The sequence below is a fragment of the Neopelma chrysocephalum genome, unplaced genomic scaffold (genome assembly GCF_003984885.1).
Source record: "Neopelma chrysocephalum unplaced genomic scaffold, ASM398488v2 Primary Assembly neopelma1_143, whole genome shotgun sequence".
Taxonomy (NCBI): Eukaryota; Metazoa; Chordata; class Aves; order Passeriformes; family Pipridae; genus Neopelma; species Neopelma chrysocephalum.
The window spans coordinates 1,228,564-1,249,476 of NW_020897805.1; the positions used below are offsets into that span (position 1 = coordinate 1,228,564).

Genomic DNA, 20,913 nt, shown 5'->3' on the forward strand with positions numbered 1-20,913 from the left:
ACCCCAGATCCAGCACAACTCATAACAATTGCTGCCTTCCTAAAAATGCATAAACTAGCATTAATGCTAATGGTAGCACCAGTGAAATGGAGAGTTTATCACTGTTTATCAGTGTGTGGAGCTTGATGTCATTTAGAGAGACTTGGCAGAGCTGTGACTGCTTTTCTAGCCCTCCTTCAGAAAGTGAAAGCAATGCATATTTTTTGCTTGCTGTCAGGGAGGAGCCCCATGTCTTCATCCCTATTTTTTTTTTCTCCAAAAATACTACAAATATCATTGATTAAAGCAAGCATGGTACCTTCTTAGCACAACCTTGCATTTCTTATTCCTGCAGTCCAGATAATGACTGCACTCGCTACACACCTGAGCTCTGAAGGGGCATTGGTGCGCTGAATGCCTACAGGCAGAGCAGGGCATGCTCCAAAGGGGGCTGGTGTTTCAGAAAGCAGCCTTTCTTCCTGCAGATGGGTGGTGGGGAGCACCACAAGGAAATGCAATAATGAAAATGTGAGGATGCTATGGGTCGGGGGTGACTGGTGCTAACAAATTGTTCATTGTGAAATAACGTCCCCCTGATTATTCATTAGAGAGAGAAAATATTTCAGTGGATACAAGACAAATTATTGAAGCATAGATTTATCCTGGTGACTTGGAAGCAGTGCTCCTGTCCTCTCTGCACCCAGATATATCCAACTCTTGTTCTTCTATCTTCTTTGTGGATGTTTGAGTTCTGAGACCCAAATGCATGGACAGAAATGTGGGGTCTTGGCTTGCTTGTGTGTTGCTACTCCATGTCTATTTGCAGGTTTTCTTTTTCCAAAGTTTTTCCAGGTGATGACGAGAAAATGTGTGGTAAACTCATCTAATGTTAGAATATATTTAATGGCATTTCACCAGCACTCAAATGTACTCTGTACATGCCAGCATCCAGGTATTCTTACTTACCTGCCTTAGCAGTGATGTTTGAGCCGCCAAGACCCGCCTTGACAACAACCTGAGCCATTAGCAAATGAAACTTGCATGTGAGAGCTGGAGCAACTGGCTGTGCTGCTCAGTGGTGTTTTGGTGGGATAAGGGTGGTGCTGATGGTGTGGGTTGTGAGAAGGGGACAGTGAGAGGGAGGTCAGTCTTGAAGATAGTATTGGGGTTCTTAACCCATTTCTGTCAGTTTTATCTCTTGGGATAAGCTCTGTCAAGTTACTGCCACCAGCAGGGTCTTTTTAACTGTGTAAGCAGTTTTAAAAATAGTGATTCCTGTTCAGGTCAGAAGAGAGCTTTCCTACTGTCCCACACGAGCCCTCTTCTCCAGCCTGCCATGGCCTTCAACTCCTCTTGCGGCTGTGCCGTGTGGAGGGGGCTCCCGCCAGCTATCAGAGAACAGCAGGCCACAAATGTCTACTGCACAAGGAAAAGGGTAGGTGTGGCAGTGGCAGGGAGGGACCGCAAATGGAAACCCAAGTAATCAGTGTTAAAAATGACAGATTGTGCTTTGTGCTGCGCTGCCCTCCTTCATGAGACAGTCCTGGCAGGATGCTTGTGAACTTATAAACTGCCCGACACACTTCACATAGGAACCTGCTATGTATTTCCTACATTGTTGTTAACCTCTGAAGCAGGCAGCTCAGTGTGGTTGCAAGGTATGAGTGACCCCATTTAACCTATTTTGTTATTGTTGACAGACTGCAGCAGCCAACTGTTAAACTCCAGAGGAATTTGGAAAGTCAGACTACAGTGAACACTGCAGTTGTCAAATATTTTGTCTTGCATCATAAAAAATTAATACATTCCTTTTCTCAGCCAGCTACAGCCAAAACTGATCAAAGTCCTCCCCAAGTAATGAATGTGAATTGCCTCAGCTAACCCGTTCCCACAGTAATTAACTGGATCAATACTGGCATCCATGTTAGAAATCTACACTTCCAGAGCTATCCTACAAATCTTTTGTAGTTCCCGACTCCTGCGTCAAGCCCCACACAATTGGTGTTTTCCCAGCACTGCTGCCAGCAGGAGCTCGGACAGGCGATAAAGCAGCGGCTCTGGACAAAGCAGGGCTTGTCGCCTGTTTGCAGCGCTGGGGTGGGGAGGGCAGGGGAAATGCCAGGCACAGCTCAGGCTCTTCCATCCTCACCCCCAACACGAGAGCAAGCTCAGGAGGTTATCTGGAATGAGCCCTCTTTTGCTGACAGACGTTTGTAGTGACTTTGCAGGTGCTCCTGGGCTCAGGCCACGCTCTGGGGCCAGGACACAGAGCACCAGATGGCCTCGGCAGCCGTTGTTTTCCCGGGCCAGCCTGCTGAGAGAGCGGGCAATGTGGAGTGTGCAGTGCTGGGAACAGCCATGGCCCCACAGCAGGGCCTGAGGCTGGTCTGCAATGCAGCCAGAGCAATTTGTGCTTACAGAGTTCTCCTTCACCCTGCCGGTCTGTGCTTTCCACCACTGCACCGGCTTATTGTCCAGTCTGGCCACCAGCACTGCAGCACGGAGAGCCTTTCCCTGCAGAACTGTGCTGCAGAGGGGAGGGAATTAACCCCCTTTAGCAGCAGTGAGGAGAGATGTCATCCCAGCAGGCCAAAACACCCCTCCACTCTCACCTTGAAAAACAAAGCCGCTTGTGTTACTATCTGGAGTTTGTGCAGCTGTGTGTGCAGACATGTGCCACTGCACAGAGAAGCCAGGCTTTTCCCAGGGATGAGCTGGACAAGGAGTTTGCTGGTTGAGCTGTGGCATCCTTGCTTGCTCACCACTGCCCATAGAAGGAGTCTGTGGGGATGAACTAAATTTAGCTGGGTTAGTGAATTAGTCCCCCCCCTAACATGCCTAAAAGCTGCACAGTTTATCTGAACAGCAGGGGGCTTACAGCCTTGGTGACAGGTCAGCTTTACTTCACGTGAGGACTGGGTTTGGCGTTGTGGTTTGAGTTTGGGTTTTTTGTTATGATTTCGTTTCGTTTTTTGGGTCTTTTTGAAAGCCAGCTGTGCTGTGGTGAGATTAATTGTGAAGGAGAGGGAACAGAGGGCGCAGCAGTACAGCGTTACTGAAGACAGCCAGGACTTTTCAGGACAGGGACATGACCCTGTCTGTAGCTGTTCCAGACTCACCCACTAACCCTGTGCCTGCCAGAGGGGGCCTGTGTGGGGGTTACAAACCCTTCTGTTTTCAATCACTGGCAATTAGTTTTAAGGGAAAGATGACGCTACGTCTTAGAACTGTTAATTTCTATACCATCAGGAACAGCCAGCATCTCATTTAGAGGTATGAGCAGAGAAATAACCACTGCAGAACACCTCTGTGCTATATGTGGAGGTTCTGCTGCTCAGGCACCATCAGCCCCTCGTCCAGTGCACAAGGGGCATGTGCTCCCCTCTCCACATCGATTGCAATGGCATCCTCCAGCAGCTGTGCACAGCAGCAGCACAGGGAACAGGGTATTCCCTTGGGCAGCCACAGCACCGAGGACTGTCCCAAATGTCTGCAGACACAAACAGCTATGGCCATGGGGTCCACTCTGAATTGGATGAGGGATGTGCAATGGCAAGAACCACCCTCACCAGCCTGCACCCAGCCCCAAGGGGGAGCCAGAACAGGGACTATGGCCACTCAAACCTTCCCCTCTTTGCTCTAGGATTCCCTGGTTTCCAGGAAGCATCAAGTGAACATTTTTTCACAGAGCTGTTTCTGACTTTGGGGAACGAAGGGGCACCTGGGTGATGCAGTAACAGGAAACATTGACATGTCTGGTCCCATCATCATGAAGCAGTGCTGCACACAGAGGCAGCTCTTGGCTGCCTTGCACAAGGGACAAGCCACCAGTGCGACCATGGTCCGAGGCCTGGCTGTGCCCACCTGGCCCTTGCTGGGTGCCAGCAGGCAGCTGCTCACAGCCAGACCAGTCTGACTCAACTTTGTAAATCCCTCCCGTTATTCTCCGGGATAAATACAGCCAGGCACTGGGCACCTCTTTTGCTGCCCAGGGAACCCCAATCCAGTGCACAAGGGAAACAGCAGAAAGCGGACACTTCTGCTTTGTGGATTCACCCTCTTTATTGAAGGCAAACAGAAGGCAAATAATGGGGACACAGCAGAAGAGTTGTAATCTGACTTTGGCCTCTGATTTTCCTGTGATTGACAGCATAAAGGAAGGGGGAAAAAAATCTGTGTATTAAAAAAACCCCAAACAGTGAAATATTGGACAATTAGTGACATCTTGTGAACAGATGGAGGATTAACAATGACAAGGAAATTCAAAGCCATGCCTAGCATTCCTTATTGCAAATAAGATTCTGCAGGGGGCAGGGATAATGCTTTCCAAGGAAAAGCAGCAGAGGATAAATCATCCACATTGGCTTTGTGAGCAGCGTGGTTTACTTTGGGAAGACAGTGACCACCTCGTAGCCTTCTGGGGGAACCACCCGCTCCCGTGCGTGCTTCTCACAGTAGATTTGGTCTTCCACGAAGAAGTGTCCTTTCTGCTTGAGATTGGTGCCACAGTCACTGCACACGTAGCACTCGGGGTGACGCTGCTTGTCCCGGATCTTCACAAACATCCCTCTGGGGAAGGAACCAGCACCCCTCAGTGCCAGGTGCCCACCACCATTTCCCTTTTCCTCAGCCACCTCCCACCCAGCCCACACCCACATCAGCCCTGAAGGTGGACAATTTTCTCCTGCTCCTGACAAGTCAAAGTATAGGCTCTACCTCTGGTCAGGCAGATGTTAACAGCAGTTTTAGAAGCCCAACATGTGCTGGCATGGCAGCCCTCATCTACAAGGTGTTTCCCACCACTGGCCTGCCTAAGTTTCACCGGGACAGTCCTATCACCTGTGGTGACAAGAATTACTGTGATGGCATCTTTAGCTGATGGCTAAAGCATTTGAATGCCCAGGATCAAATGGCAGACCATCTGAGGGAGCAAAATCCAGGTCCAAAATGATCTGATGGCAAAATCCAGAAATGACTGCCTGTCAACAGCTGAGGTGGATGAAGGCTGCTCAGCCAGCCACTGCCTTTTTGCTAGTGACTGACATGCCAGGTACACGTGGGAGAAGCACAGATCCTGGTTCTGATCTCTGGCACTGCTGCTCAGGAGCTGCAGTGAACGGATCCAGCCAAATGTGGGCCAGCCCTTACTGGAAAACTTCATAGCTTAACCCAGCAGATGATGAGGAAAACTACACAGCAACTCGTTAACTACCACCAGCCACAACACAACAATTTTCCAGTATTGTTTTGTTCCAGCAGCCATCTATATTTTCCATAATTCATTAGTTTTGAGTGCTATTCATAGCTCTGTGCTTTCTCTCCAGACCTACCCAGCTGGTAGAATAATTATAGGGTTTGTCTCTGATTTATATTTTACAGAGTATGGATTGCCTCTGTAATGACTCTGCTGGCCCAGGTGCTCCAGGCAAGCCAGGACCAGGCAATCACAGTGCAGTGGGTCTCAGCAACAATCTGATAGCTTGTGATGGGCAGCACTGGAGAAATTGGAATTCTTCCATGACAGTGCAGGTGGGCTACCAGTACTTGACTGCTGTAGTCAACTGTTAAGAGGGCTGCAGGGAATATGTGGTTGAGAAACTGAACAATAACTCAGAGACATGGGTTGGGTCCCTCACGCTGTCACACACAGTACAGCAGCTCTGTATCAAACCCAAACCCCTGCTGTGCTGGAAGTTGGATTTTACCCACATAAAACCAACAAAAAATATGTCTGTGCAGACACAGTGGAGGTGTGTTCTCCTACAGGAGAGCAGGGAGCAGAACACAGCTCTACTGGTCCCCATTGCCTCTGACCACCAAGGCAAGTCATCCCACCACATCTGGGAGCGCCAAGACATGAAATGCATTAAATACACAGGCCCTGAATGGAAAGGTCATTTTCTTTCCAGGTGCTGTAAATAGATTTCAGGTAAGAAGCAAAATGCTGCAGCAACAACTGCTTCAAAGTTCCTCTCAGAGGGACTTGCTTTGGTTTCCATTGATATGGATCTGTAGATGGAAACCCAGCTCCTGCCTCACTGCAGGGGACTGTTAGCATTATTAAAGCTGGTGAGAATAACTGTGCCCTGAGCTGGCTCCTGGGTGCACTGGATGTGGGTAAGTGAAGTGGTTCGGGTGCGGTACCTCAGCCCCTCGCACAGGCACGGGATGCTTGGCTTGCAACCCCGGGGACAGCCTTACTTACACAATGCCAGATCCACACTTCTCACACATGGGCAGCTTCTGGGCATTCCCAATCGATGAGGCCACCTTTGTGGTGGGGGCTTTGACACTCCTAAATCCAGATGGTTTGGTAGGGTCTCCTGGAGGTGGAAGAAAAGTGCTTCAGAGCATGTGAGCTGTGTTGGCTGAAGGCTATTCCACCCAAGCCAATGCTGTGCTGGGGGCATGATGTTCTTTAATCCCAGCTCTGAGGCAGGGATTCATGCATGGAAAGTGGGCAGGGATTTAGGGATGTGTGGGGAGGAGGGAGAGAAGGGACAGCTGAACCTGGCCCTGGAAATTTGAGGGCCTGAGGTTGTGGGCAGTCAGATGAGTCTCTTCTCATCTTAAAAGCCCATCATGCTTCAGCTGACGTGTTTCACATGCACAGATGCACAAAGCAAAGCAAAGCCTCAGCCCCAGCCTTGGCAGCACTCAAATCTGCCTGATGTGTCCTGATCACACACTCAGGACCAAGCTTATTTCCAGATCTGGGCTCAGAAAGAGATGGGTGTCCTGGCAAGCTAGGGGGGGCTGTCACAGTCCTTTTCCAGTCTTCTGTCTGCTATACAGTGGAGCTGACTGCCCCAAGACTCCTGCAAGACTTGGTTAACAAACTCTTTGTTCTTGCAGAGCCCTGAGACACGGGGGATAACCTTGCACACCCCTGCTGCTGCGTAACATGCTCCAGGGATCTCCCTAGTGCAACTTCCCTGGGGCAGGGATGTTCTGCAGGGCCTTAGCAGGAGATGTGGTGATCTGGATGCCTAAAACAGCAGTGGATCCTAGATGTGGGATACGAGGCAAGCCTTTAAATCTGCAGGGAAAAAGGAGCCTCATAAAATGACACCAGTGATGGGACATCTTATCTATACGGCTTTTGCAAGGGGTTTCACACAAGAGAAGGAGGGTTGCTGAGACTTCCACGGTATTTCACCAACACACCTTGGACTGGAAGGAACACTGATAGAAACCCTTCTGACTGGTGTCAAACCAAGAGCACACTTACAATGAATGTTCCTAGTGCAAGGGGCAGAAAAACCCTCCAAAGGCACACCTTAGTGACCAGCAAGGTCAGGGACACGTCACAGCCCACAGCAGTATCACTGATAGAAGAGCTGAAGGAAAAAGGGGGGAACTGCCTACCAGACCTCCCTGTCACCACTGCTCACCCATGGGGCAGGTAACGCTGCACTGGTTTGCCTTTGGGGCAGCCTTCAGCTCAGAGGTTTACACCCAGTGCAGAGATGCTGGTCAGATGTGCAAGTTCCTTAACCCTCCAAACACAGCAGGAAGCACCTGGCCTCCAACAGAGTTGCTGCAAGTGACTCTCACTGGGAAGGATGCAGCAGCAACCACATTTTCAGACTCCTCCCTATCACCTCTGCCCACTCCCTCTGCCTCAACCAGCACTTTGCTCATATCAGCAACACTGACAGTATGTTTTTAAATCTCTCTAAAGGAATCAGCTTAATCAAATACCCACAGGAAACACGACAGGTTCCACCCTGTGAAACACTTTCCACTTAGGAGTACAGGGTCAAGTCTAACCACAGACCAGTCATGGTGCTTCCAAACACCCATGCCCATGCTCAGCCCCTGGGGCCAGGCTCTCAGCTGGTGTAAGTCATCGATGCCCAGGGGACTTGTCCCAGCTGCTCACAGCTGCTATTCACAAGCCATTGCCTCGAGACAGGCTGGGAGAAGCCATCGATGTGCCAATTATCCATTTATCGCAGGACATGCTCTGACTCAGCAGCAGTGTTTGAGGCTGGCCCAGCAGCACGCCAGGCTGGGGCACTGTCTCCTCGAGGACAGACATTCCTTTGGGGCTGCGTAACCTCCCGGCCCAGCTCCCCAAGGGTGATTATCAGCTCACGGTGGAGTAATGCCAAAGCCTATCCTGGCCTGTGATCCGGCAGGCAAACCTTGTGCCAGAGAATCCCAATAATGCTGCAAATCTTCAAAGAAAGATAAAACAGAGAGGCTTTTGCTTCTTATCTTCTTCAGCACTACTAAGCACAGGGGCGGACCTCGGCTTTGTGAGAAGTCCCGGCTACTCCAGTCCCTTCCATGCAGGAGCTGAACCCTGAGGGCAAGCTGCAAACACCCAATATTTAAAAGAGCTTTCAGGTAGGTATTTTAACAGTATATTAAAGACTCAAAGATTCTGGTTTCTTTATTCCTATTGTTTCCTTATGTCCTTCATTTTGCTGTTTCCTTACAGATCCCTCAGACCTACTAGCACTTGGCTGATCTGTTTCTCTTTGTGGCAAATATCTCAGCACCAGGCTTTTGTTGGATTAAACTGAACGTACCACTGCCAGGCTAATAACACAACAGAGAGTCTCAACTGGCCTAAGGAAAAATAAAGGTCATTCTTGGAATTCTTTTCCTATTCATTTGTTTATTTTATTTTATTTAAGGGGAGAAGAGAGTACAATTTGGCCCTCAACTACGTTAATTGGCTTTTTTATCTTAAACTCTATAGCCCTGAACTGTGCAAGTCCAGATGTCAGATCAAGAATGCCAAGCAGAGAGAATTTTCAGAGGTTAAAAGCTATGAACTGCTCATGACTCACAGAATCATAGAATCATAGAATCAGCTGGGTTGGAAGGGACCTCCGAGATCATCAAGTCCAACCCTTGATCCATTACCGCTGTGGTTGCTAGACCAGGGCACTAAGTGCCACATCCAGTCTCTTCTTAAAAACCTCCAGGAACGGAGAATCCACTACTTCCCTGGGCAGCCCATTCAGATCACCCTCTCTGTAAAGAAATTCTTTCTAATATCTAACCTAAACCTCTCCTGGCACAACTTAAGACCATGCCCTCTTGTCTTGCTGATAGTTGCCTGGGAAAAGAGACCAACCCCCACCTGGCTACAGCCTCCTTTCAGGGAGTTGTAGAGAGTGAGGTCTCCTCTGAGCCTCCTCTTCTCCAGGCTGAACAACCCCAGCTCCCTCAGCCTCTCCTCATAGGACTTGTGTTTGAGTCCCTTCACCAGCCTTGTTGCCCTCCTCTGGACCTGCTCTAGGACCTCAATATCCTTCCTGAACTGAGGGGCCCAGAACTGGACACAGCTTTCATATTACAGTCAGCTGCAGAAGTGGATCTTTTTTCTTGTGTAGGGGATTCGAGTTCAGAAGCATTAGGACTCACTGAAGAGCACTACCTTGTGTTACCATCCAAAGTCTTGAATCTAAGGTGTCTTTAATCAGTGAATATTATCTTAAAGGTGGCCAAACTTCAGAAGGTATAGAAGAATTCTTGCAACTTTTAAAATTCCTTCTTGATAACTAAATGTTGCAGAGGTTTATTTCTTGAGCAATGATATGGGCCCATAGACACTGAAACTAATCCATGAGAGAATATTAAGGAGTCAAATCAGTGACAGGATCTGTAGATTTCTGTAGAAATAACCTACACATGCTATCTTGAACAATCAACCGCTAAGGAAGGAAAATAAAGTTTTAAATGTTACTCTTAAACACTGTACACGGCCCAAGGAATGGCAGAAGGGAAGAGCACACTCAGATCAAGTGTGCTGTAAGTACTTACCTTTCTCTTCTGACTCCAAGATCTCTTGCAACACAAGGAATGAAGCAGACTGTCTGGGTGGCTCATTTGACTCTTGATTCTCCTGAAGCATCTTGTAAACCTCAGATTCTCTGCCTATGGCACTGCTGCCTGGGGGCTGATTATGCTGATCTAAACTGAGGAAGGAACAGAGAATACTCTTGTTAAATAGACGAACACTAAAGCCAATCCCCCTAGCAAAGTTTTCACAATGCATCATATGACTGAAGAATGAATGCACAAAACAAATGCACAACAGGAGGCCATAAATGCAGAGGTGCTGGATGTGCTCACACAAGTCAGTGCAGCCCGGGTGGGGTCACACTGGGCTGTCTGTGTTCACTACTGTGAACAGGTTCTCACCGACAGCCCCCAGCCAGTCCCCAAGTGTTCTCCCTGCTTCACAACAACCATATACTCCAGGAACTAAAGCTTTCTGCCCAGGAAATCACTGCTCTGTTAAAAGGAAAATAAAGAACTCGTGTGCCGGGATGGGAATCCCACATGGTAGCTGTGCCATCCATGCATGTGCCTTGCATGCATAAACTACCTTACACTGCTACTGTACACCAGTGTGAATGTCAAACTAAGTAAAGTTTATTCCATTAAAAAGAAATCTTTGCCACTACCCTATGAATTAGTTCTAAATGCCACCTTCACAAAGTAAAAGCTGTAGAATCTAACCAGAAGATTCTCTGATTAGCAATAATTTAATCTGTTTTTCAAGTGAGTGTTATTATTTCCATTTTATACGTGGAAGCTCTGAGCCACAACCCATTTACAGCATTTAACTAAGGTTAATGAGCAGGTCAAGGGCAGAGGAGATTTCTGCCTGCTAAGGCCAAGCCCTCCTTTCAGCTGTCCCCAAGGTGATGCTGTCACCCCTCATGTCAGGAGGGACTTGCACCCTCAGCCTAGAGCCTGAGGTGCTTCAGGGGAGGCTTTTCACAGTGCAGAATGGCAGAAAGGGTGGTCGTTGTGCCACTGGAAGGGTCTTCACGGAAAAAAAAGGAGGCTGGAGGCAGTACTTAGGATGTTCTCCACATCCAGTGGGTACCTAATAAACTACAGGCTTAAACTGCAGGAGGATATTTAGCATATCCCTTGGGAAAAGTTTTCCAACGGACACTGAAATACCAGAGGAGATTGCCATGGACAGGTGAGCAACCTCCATACTAAAGGATTTAAAAACAGTCTGGACAAATATCCGCTGGGAATTATTTAAATCAATGGTTTAAATTGCTAAATGATGGGCTGGGGGATGGACTGATGGACAAAGGAAGTTCCTGCCTGCCTTTTGTTCTGTAGCTGCAGTAAAACATATACAACAAAATGAGATATCTGATAAGTCTCCTCTGATGGTTCAATTCTATAATGCAGTCTTAAAAATCTAAATCGTCTATTCGGTTTCGCCATTCCTGCACTCTGTGATTGCCTGAAAAGTACATAAACATCCTGAAATTCAGACTAAATTGCAGAGGGAAATCCTTTTCTTGAGGAGGCAGCGGCATACTTTCCATGCCAATGTGCAATTGAGTCATCCAGGAGTTACTCTACAGAATAAACTCTTCAAGCATCAGAGGTAAAATCATCATATGTGTTATAAAATGCTATTTCCATAAAAAGAATTTAATAAAATGTTTCCATATTTAGTAATTTTCAGAGGAGCAGGAAGCACAGACATGCAAGCAACTGAAACTTTGAATCCTGAATCTCAGGAATTCTGAATTACTGAAGCCTCTCACCCAAAATAAAAGAATGATGTGCCTTCTATTAGACAGAGAATGTCCCATGCTCCACATTACATTCAGCTTATGTAAACTCATATACTCCCACCACTCCATCCACCCATAAAAGCATTACGCAAGAAGCCTTTCATTGCAGTTTGCATGCTAAGAATGTTTCAATAACATGCATCCAAAAAGCAAAGGCTAAATCATCTTAAAGAGCACTAGAGTCAAACAAAGCCATCACATTTCAACCATGCATTGTGGTAGTGGAAAATATACAAATCAACTCTCCCAGAGATGCACCCTATAGATACACTTACATATACAAGACTTCCAAAAGGCGATAAAACCCCCCAAATCCTAGAATTTGTACCAGCAGAGTGAAATACTTCCAACTGCCAAGGCAGAAAAAACTTCACCCAAAAGCACATGTATCTTCTGAAATGGTAAGGCAACAGACACAGAAATGATACTTGCAGGTTAATGAGTCTCCCTATGCCAGCTGATTTATGGCACCTCCTGTTATAAAGGTACTTTTTTGCAACAATCACCAGCAACTGGTGTCCTTTTCCATGCACACAAGTTCCCTGATGCAGAAACTTTGTAGGGGACAACTCCAACAACCTTTACTGTGTTTCAGACTCATACAACCATTACTGGATCTCATTGCTGCTACCATGGGCAACTTGCAATGCTGACTGACTAACACTGGATCACTGAGCCTTGAATATTGGCAAGAAGATGGGAATAAAACCCATAAAAAAGAAAGAAAAGCACAGCTTATTTTTTACTAATGATATTTTACTATTTCATGTCAGCACATTTTGCAAAGTTTACAAGGATCTCAAAGCTGGGCTACAGGAAGGCCCAGTGCTCAGAGCACTCACTTTTGGAATGAAACAATTGCTGATGTCTGGGGGTCTTTTGTGACCATTATCAGCTGTCCAGGCCAGCACAGCCAGCCAGCAGTGTGACCACTTCTGGCATGCACAGCACTGACTATAAGCCAGAGCAGCGACTTACAGCAAGTAACTGCACTGAGTAACAAGGAAGGAGTAAATCCTCAGCATCCAACTATCTCTAGGCTGCTGGTATGCAGCAAAGCTTGGCTATGTGGGTCCCTGGATGAGGACACCAGTTTTTCTACTCTGAACTACATGGTGGTCAGCCCAGAAGAGGACTAGGAGCAGCTGAGGAGCCATGAGGTCTGGCTGTGTCCGTTCTGTCCCATGAAGGCCACAGGACTGAACACCTCCCTAGACCACATGTCACACAGCTGCAAACTGCTTGTTCACATAGTGGGATAACTCTGCTGAAGATTCACAATACAGCCTTGACTGGAGACCTCCTGTGAGACAGCTAAACGTGCCTTCTGCTTCACCTGTCTCAATACTGAAGTCCTCCCTGTAAAACCCTGTAGCCTGTCACTCAGAGGCACGGGCCAGGGTGTTCCCAACTTCCACAAAGCAAACATCAAAGAGCACGCAGGCCTTGTGATGCTGAGGTTCTCTGTAGGTCCCGTAAACCTCAGAGCGTGTTGAGCATCCCCCGCTCCTACAGGCAAACAGGTAGCCTGTGCTGCAGCAACCTCTGCAGACAAGCAGGCAGGGGTGGGAACACGGACTGGGCCCTCCACATGCCTGCTGCTCCAAACTCATGAGCGCTATGAGCCAAAGATGGAGACCATGGGTACCTGTTTCAGCCTGAAATGAAATATGCCCAGCACAAACCCCATGGCCAGCGAAACAAAAGAACAAAGTTGTGTGGCAGCACCTGCCAGTCACAAACAACAACAGTCATTTCAAGTGCAGGAGAAACACCAGCTTTCAGGATAAAGCACTCTCCTACTCTCATCAAACCCATCTCCTGCAGGTGGCTCCTCCAGGAAAGCCACCAGCTGCCATCAGGCCCTCCTGTGTGGGTGTGCAGGGGCAATGGACACACTGACAGGCTAAAGCCACGTTTTGGTGTTTCCCACAGTGTTGGGCACAGGCAAAATGCAAACGAAGCTCCTGTGAAGAGTCATGCACTAATGTCAGAAGGGTGAAATGTAAATGCTGTTTTCTTGTGACCGGCCAATGCCATGAGCCACAGACAGGGACAAGGGACTCGTGGACACCAAAATGCAGATGAGCAGATGTGCTGAGCTGGCTGCAGAGGCAGTGGACAGGTTACCTGGGGAAATCAGGGCTAACAGAAGAGATTTGCCCCTGCAGGGTGTCCATGATGTTGCTCTGCGAATAGAGCTGCAAGGGAGAATTGAACTGCACGTGCAGCACTTTGAGTCCTGGCACCTCCACTTCCACAGGGCTGTTGGGGCAGACCTGGGCCACGTGCTTCAGCTGCTCAGGCCCCACTCGGACCTGGCTGGTGACGGAGGAGGTGCTGTGCCTCCGCTGCGGTGACCCGGAGCTCTGTGCCTGCAGAGGGTTATAGACGGAGGCGACGGGAGCCCGCATCGCACCCACTGGCAATGGGCGGCTACGGCCCCACGTGTTCACATGGGCAGTGAAAGTTGTGTTTGTTTGGGGGTTCATTTGGAGATTACATTGCGGAATTGAGGGAAAAATACACAGGAGGAAGAAAGGAAAGAAGAAAGAAATTAATGAAGGATAAAAACAAATACTCCAAGCCATCAAGCAGCCACAGAATACTGTCTGAAGGACACCCACTGAATATATGACTTTACATTAAAGGCTTCTGGCTAATGCTGTGGCTCTGGTCTCACACTACAGGTGTGTCTACACAAAAAGTAAAATGCAGGCACTCCACTGATGAGCAAATGCAGGGGTTGTAAAAGCATGAACACGTGGCAGCAGGGGTTTCCCTATGCACTAACTCCCTGCCCACACACTCATGGTCCCACTGTCCAGACAAGGAATGCCACCTTCATTGCTGCTCTTCCCAAAGCTAGCCTGGACATCCTACTGATGGGCAAGCTCCCCTCCCATCCCAAAACAGATGTGCTCAGCAGCAGGGCTTCTCCCTTCCTGCCTGCTTTTTGACACCGGATCCAGCGCAGATGTTTGCTTTTTTTTCTGTATGTATCCCAGCCCTGCATTTATATCACACACCCTTTAAGGATGAAGCATGGACTAGGTCCTCAGTCATGTCACCATGTGGAGTGGCAGGATCAAGCTGCCGGGTTCAGATAGGCTGTGTATCTGCAGGGTGCAGGATGGGGATGCAGATAAATGTCAGGTAAACCCAGAGCAAGGTCAGCCATGTACCAAATAACTCAGCAAAACAGATGAGCAAGAATTTAATGGTAGCTGGAAGGCTGTGTGTAAGGAGAACCTACTGGGAGAACCAATCCTGTGCTTGTGCAGTGGGGAGACTACAGAAGGTTTTTAGTGGCAGGCTGAGGTCCCTGGCTCCCACTGAAAACTGGTAGCAATTAATTTGCTTTTGGTGACACTGTAAACAAAAGCATATTAACATCCAAGGTTTCATCCACAGTTACCCCAGCATTCCTTTGCAACTTGCTGTGTTTCAGCAAGGAAAAGATTAAGGAGATGCCATGTACCCCACATACAGCAGGGCTGGCAATGGACCTTCCTGTTAGGAGGAGCACAGTGAGCCACAGCACCAGAAGGAACCCACTTCTTTGCTGATCCCTGGAAAAAAAAGGATCAGCCACAAGTCTCCAGCCAAATCTACCTGGCTTCCAGGAAAGTGCTCTCACCTGGAGGGGACTTCAGACTAGATCAGAGGTATTATTTGACTACCAGCTGGTCCCATCAGGTTAATGCAAAGTCAGATTTTCCTTGTCCTGCTCTGCCTCTGCTCAGCCCCTGAATGAGGTTGCTGAGTCTACAAAGCAAATGAGGAACAATCTGTCACCTTGTCTGCCGGCTGCAGCACTGTAACTCTGCCTAGAAGGGACCATGTTGCAGACAGGGCTGCCAATGCAAGGGGCCAGCTTCAGTCAGGGGCAAGTTTTCAGGCTTGTTTTAAACCACAATCTCAGGTCTTTATATCCTGCAAAAGCAGAGGCTGAAGTTACTTTTGTCTCCCCATTCACAAGTCAGAAATTTAGTTGAGTATCACCAAAAGCATTGGTATTGCAGCTTTTATTGTAAAAGTGGCCAAAGTCTTCCAAGCAGTTTGATATTGTTATGCAGAGACTTAGGGCAGTTAAGTAGCCTGCCCAACACAGCCAGAAAGATTTCAGACAGCTCCTGGTTTATTACCTCCAATAAAAAAGGGAAACGTTGAACTTCTAGGATAAGGTAATGTCTTTGGTGAGGCTCAGATGCAAACACAAAAATTAACAGGCCTTTTAAAGGTTGGGACCCTTTTCAATCTCATACATAAAATCATTCACACAGGTATGAATGTTTCAGCTACTTTTAAAAAGCCCTGTGGAAAGCAAAGTTTGCTAACAAAACACAGAATTACCCTATCTGTGCCAGAGCCTGTTTATGAATCCCAGGCTAGCCAGGAACAGGGATGGGTGGGCTTTCTGCACTAATTGGTACCTTTCCTGCCCAGCACTGCAGCAAAGCCGGCACAAAACACTAACTTTACAAAGTGCTCATAACAAGCTGTCAGGCACCTGTTCAGACCAGCAGGTTGGTATGTCATGCTGAACGCACGTGGAAACTGCGTCGGTCTCTGCTAAACAAAGAAACACAACAGCATTAATTTCATTTCTGCATCTCATGAAACGTTCCCCACTCCTCTGAGCCCTGCCCCTGGGAACAACATCCACGCTTGTGCCTCTGCTACTTCCCTTGATCTGAAAGAGAACTTTTCTGGGTTAACAAATTGGTGCCGTCGCAGCAAACTCGTGTCTCCTGGAGCCTTCCCCTGGAGGCCCAGGGAAGGATGGGAGGTAAAGAAGGTACTTACGGCTTGGTAGGCTCTGGGGCCCCAGGTGATGTTTTTGACTCCACCGCACTGTTGAAGGTCTGGATGTTCTCTGAGGAGTAGAGGCCTGCCGGGCTGTTGTATTGAGCAGTGATCACTCTGGGGGCAGAAGCTGTGGCAGCAGTGAAGGGCACTGCGCTCCGATTGTGTGCACTTCCTATGTGCCTTATTTCCTGCATGCAAAGGAGCAGAGGCAAAAATCAGAGGTGCTCAGGCATGCAGGTGGATGTGAGAGGGCAGCCTGGAGCAAGCAGCCACTGCACTGGTGGCCTTTGTGTGTGGTGTCAGCTGAGGAACAGGCGACCACAACCACCAAAGCAGGTGAGCATCCTCCACATGTCATGAGGGCCCACCTTGGAGGGCTTCAGAATGACCTTCAGGACATTTCAGAGTTGACATACTGGGAACATAAGAGCTGAGAAACACTGCCAGAGCTATTAGCTCAAGATGCCACACGCCTGGGAACTCCTCCAAGCCTAAGATAAGCCACAGGACCTACCTTCTCATGCAAGACTATAGATTTTAAGTATTCCTTACAACTCCTGAGAGGAGGGCTGATTTCTATGGAAAAGTGAAGATGAGGGGCAGAAAGAGGAGCATGGCTCAATGACATCTGAAAATTTGGCTTCCCTTAGATAAGGGTAACCCAAAAAGAAGGGATGTGCCATTACTACAAGTGCCCTGGAGCATCTCTGCTCCTTCCGTTAAGCCTGGGGTTCACAGTTCTCTTTGATGAACAACTTTGGAATTTTGGGACATGAAATTGCCAAAACAAAGGTGGGACCATTGTTAATACAAAAGACTGTCCACAGGCAGTGACAGCTAACTGTCAGCAACTTCTTCAGCATCAGAAATATAAGATATCACCCAGATGTTCTGGGTTTGCTGCAAACTGGAGGCTCCCAGCAGTATTAGTGTATACTTAGAAATATGGCTACAATTTAATAAGGGGCAAATCCAGGTTAAATAAGACACAAAGTAAGAATCTTCTTAATCACAGGCAGCGCTAACAAAAATGGGGATATTTCTAAGCCCCATCACCAGTTCAGCAGGCTGGGAATTGGCAGACTTAGGGTAGAGATAACAACATCCAGGGTTTACTTCTCCCCAGAGAAAATACTTGACCAAAGCAAGTAGAAAGTACAATGGGGCCTTACTAGAGCAGGACTAACACTCACAGAGGTGGCTGAGATATGGAGGGCTAAAAGATGGCACCAAAACATGCTTTTTGAAATGTTTCAGCCAGCTGTAAAGATTTGGCATGGCTTCAACACAGGGCTAATGTCCAATGGCATAGGATGAAACGGGGCGCTTCTTAGCGTGCTGGGCCCCTGATTCCCAGCTCTAATTAACACAACCAGTTCCCACTCCCACTCTGTACAGGCGCTGACTTTTTCAGCAATGATGTGAGCCTTCACTGCACTATGAACATCTCACAGCATTTGTTTGATAGAGATATAGTTACAGGATAAACAGTCTCCAGAAAAAAGTATGACTAAATCCACCTACAGATTTTTCTTTAAATCACTTTTATGCCCCCAGTCTTCCTTAGGCAGCTGGATAGCCTTCCCAGACGACCAGATGGGAGTCATCTCATTTCATGGCATTCAAATGCTACTTATGGCATCAAGCAGAGCACAGGATCCCTCAGAGAAGAGCAGCATGGATTCAAACACACTCATTAGTTACAAGTCATTTGAAATCAGTGGGGTAGCTCAAGTTGTTCAGGTGTGGGGTGACAGGGCTGCTCTCCCATGGCTTTCTGGCCAATGTGTATGGATGTCAGCCATGAAGCTTTCCCACACACCAGAGGAACAATGAGTGGAGTAATTAGCTAATCTCCCTTTGTTTCAATCTCATTCAAACCACAGAACAGCACTCATGAAAACGATCTTTTCCCATGGCAAAAGTGTAGATTTCAGCAAAAGAAAAATGTTACTTCAGCCTGTATATCACACCATGGGGAAAAATTATCTGATATCAGCATTAAATACACATGCGAGCCCACCATTTGGAGGCCACGAATGGGAGAGGGTTACAGATATGCACAAAAATAGTCGCTTTAATGAAAGACAGGCAGAAGATTTAGGCTAAGGGGGCTATACTCTTAGGTCAAATAGGCTCAAAGTTGAAAACGTGTCACAAAATGTATTGCAGAAACATTTAAGTAATAACCAAGAATTAGACAAAATAGTTTACAGTATTTTTTTTAAATTCTGATTTCCTAAGGAAGTAAAGCATCTGAATTACATACCCCACATGTACATGGGCACATTTCCACATCCACCTCTGTCAGCCAAGCCCAAATCAGCTTGACAGTGATGAAGGCCTCAAGGATCCTTAACTTCCTACAAGTGTTCAGAAAATAAGGCAGCTAGACGGAGAAGAGAGACTGACACCACATTAGAACCTTGACTCCAAGAAGAACTGCAACACGCACTCAGGCACAGAATCCACACAGGAGCTTTTGGCCTACTTTTGACCACCAGATAGGTTTTCTGCTGTGTAGTAACATCTAAGACCATAAATGAAGCTTTCCAAAGTATCAGGACACCTGTAGTAGCTCTCAGGTGGACAAAGGTCACTGATCATAAGGGAGCTTATAATGGTTAAATAGAGAAATCGGTGCAAAGGGTGGTGTCTGAAGATTAGATTAGAAAAATCCCATCTAGAGAACAGTGCTGAAGGTGTATAACCCAAGAGTCTGTAGACAAGTATTACAAGAGCAGTAACATTATAAAGGTCATTTGGATAATCCAAATTCTCCAGCGCTTCCTGTCACGCCATGCTGCTCTTTCTGCTTGAGCTGTGGAAGGAATTTGCAAAGAACAAGTGCTTTCATGATCCCAAGATCAAAAGATAATGTGTTTTCACTGTCAAATATATTTACCCAGGGATTTTCCAGAACTGCCAATCCAGGCCCTGTGCTGTGCAGCAGTTTTGTTAAAGCCCCAGCTTCTGGAATCATGTGCTTATGTGAGAGTCTCTGACTTAGTACTGGAAAAAAAGTCAGATATGTGATATTCCCAAAAACCTGTCCACCAGCAGGCAAGTGAAAAATGTTAGTACAAAAATGCTGCTATACTCTGTGTATGTGTGGGGATAGCAACTGGTTTATGCAGTTGAGGTGCCTGCAGTTTGCAGCGTCTCTAAAGCTGTGGCATTCCCAGGACCAACACAAGGAAAAGAGGGCAAGCAGCACTAAACAGCATCCCTGTCTGGGGCACACACTGCAAGAGCAGTAAGTAATCGTCTGTTTGCAAAGGAAGAATAAAAGGACAAGATCTTATCCAGTCAGGACATGACCTGCTCTTTCTTTGACAGTAGTACAGAGGACACGGTGACTAACATTAGATCTCTTCAGAGATATCTTCGGTGTGCACCTGCAGGTAGATCTGAATCACCTGCCTCACCTTCCTTGCAAGTCGTGGCGCTGCCTCAGTCCCCTTATGCCAGTCCTGTCTGCAGCAGGCTGCAGTCAGCAGCAAGCAGGGATACTGATAGTGGCTATTTTGGTCTGAAGCTGGGATATGGAAGCTCCAAATCCTCCAGGCAGGATATTCAAGAGCAATATTCTACCACTATAAACTGATACTGTGATAGTTGAATTGCCTTGTCTGCACAAACACTAGCCCCGCTCCCCTCCTTCCTCTGCAGAGGTGTGTCTCCAGAGGGGCTGGCAGAATAGTTAGGCCAAGCTAAAATAGATTAGCAACTGCACAAACTTCTCTGCTAGCTGCTTCTGAACTCTCACTTCAAAATTTAGCCATTCCTTCAACAGCGCTCTCCCCACCTGAAACTACCTCCCCTATAAGAACAAGCTCCAAGTGGCTTTGGAGCCCAACCCCATGTGCTCCAGGCACCAGTGCCAATCTTCCCATCCCACAGAAAAAGCTATTTCTCAATCCCAAGGACAAACAAGGCTTGCAGGACCCCACCTTTCAGTTAAATATGCTCATCTTCTGCCAGATGAGTTTTTTGGGTGCTGGCTGTTAGTGGCAGTAGCCCTCTCTGGGGGCAGATGGGGGCACTGCACCACAGCCATTCCAGCTGGGTGCTAAGGGGCTTCACCACTGTCACTCCAGCCGTCCTGGCAGAGAGCTGCCAGCAAAGGTACCAGGCTGGGGGGAAAGGGAAAATATCCCCGTGCCGGGGCAGGAAGCAGATCAGCATTTCCTACTGCACCAGCTGCAGGCTGCGTCATGGGGAATTTTCTGGGAAAACAATGGCCCCTTCCTCCCTCTCAGGCCATGCTTGGCGACACTGACACCCAGCCCACAGCTACATCAGCTGTCACCTCAGTGCCTGGGGCCAGCCACCAGCTCATGGTGTGGGCAGCTGCTGCCTCTTCACCATACACCAGGGACTGACATGGCTACCACCACTGGACCTGTTTGTACCAGGAACTGGGATGTGGGACTCCAGGGAAATTCCCAGCTGTGAGCGAGGCAGACAGATAGACAGCCAGTCCAGGATGAGCCACCTCGATCAGCTAAGCTGGGGCTCATCCCATGAACCAGGGGCACAAAGC

At 47.8% G+C, this 20,913-nt stretch overlaps 1 protein-coding gene across 2 annotated transcripts in view; it reads right to left on the bottom strand.

Annotated features, from left to right (window-relative positions):
- Nucleotides 1-4,019: 4,019 nt before the first annotated feature.
- Nucleotides 4,020-20,913, bottom strand: part of PDLIM1 (PDZ and LIM domain 1) — a 44,691-nt gene continuing 27,797 nt past the window's right edge. Inside the window, exons 4-7 of one of the 2 annotated variants that reach the window (XM_027700148.1) lie at nt 16,365-16,555; nt 9,763-9,917; nt 6,185-6,302; nt 4,020-4,548 (exon numbers count right to left, since the gene is read on the bottom strand). In XM_027700148.1, coding sequence (XP_027555949.1) covers nt 4,362-4,548; nt 6,185-6,302; nt 9,763-9,917; nt 16,365-16,555 — 651 coding nt within the window. In that variant the 3' untranslated portion in view covers nt 4,020-4,361. Of the gene's footprint in view, nt 4,549-6,184; nt 6,303-9,762; nt 9,918-13,685; nt 16,320-16,364; nt 16,556-20,913 lie in introns of those variants that run through there. The other variant, XM_027700149.1, reaches the window with a different exon arrangement.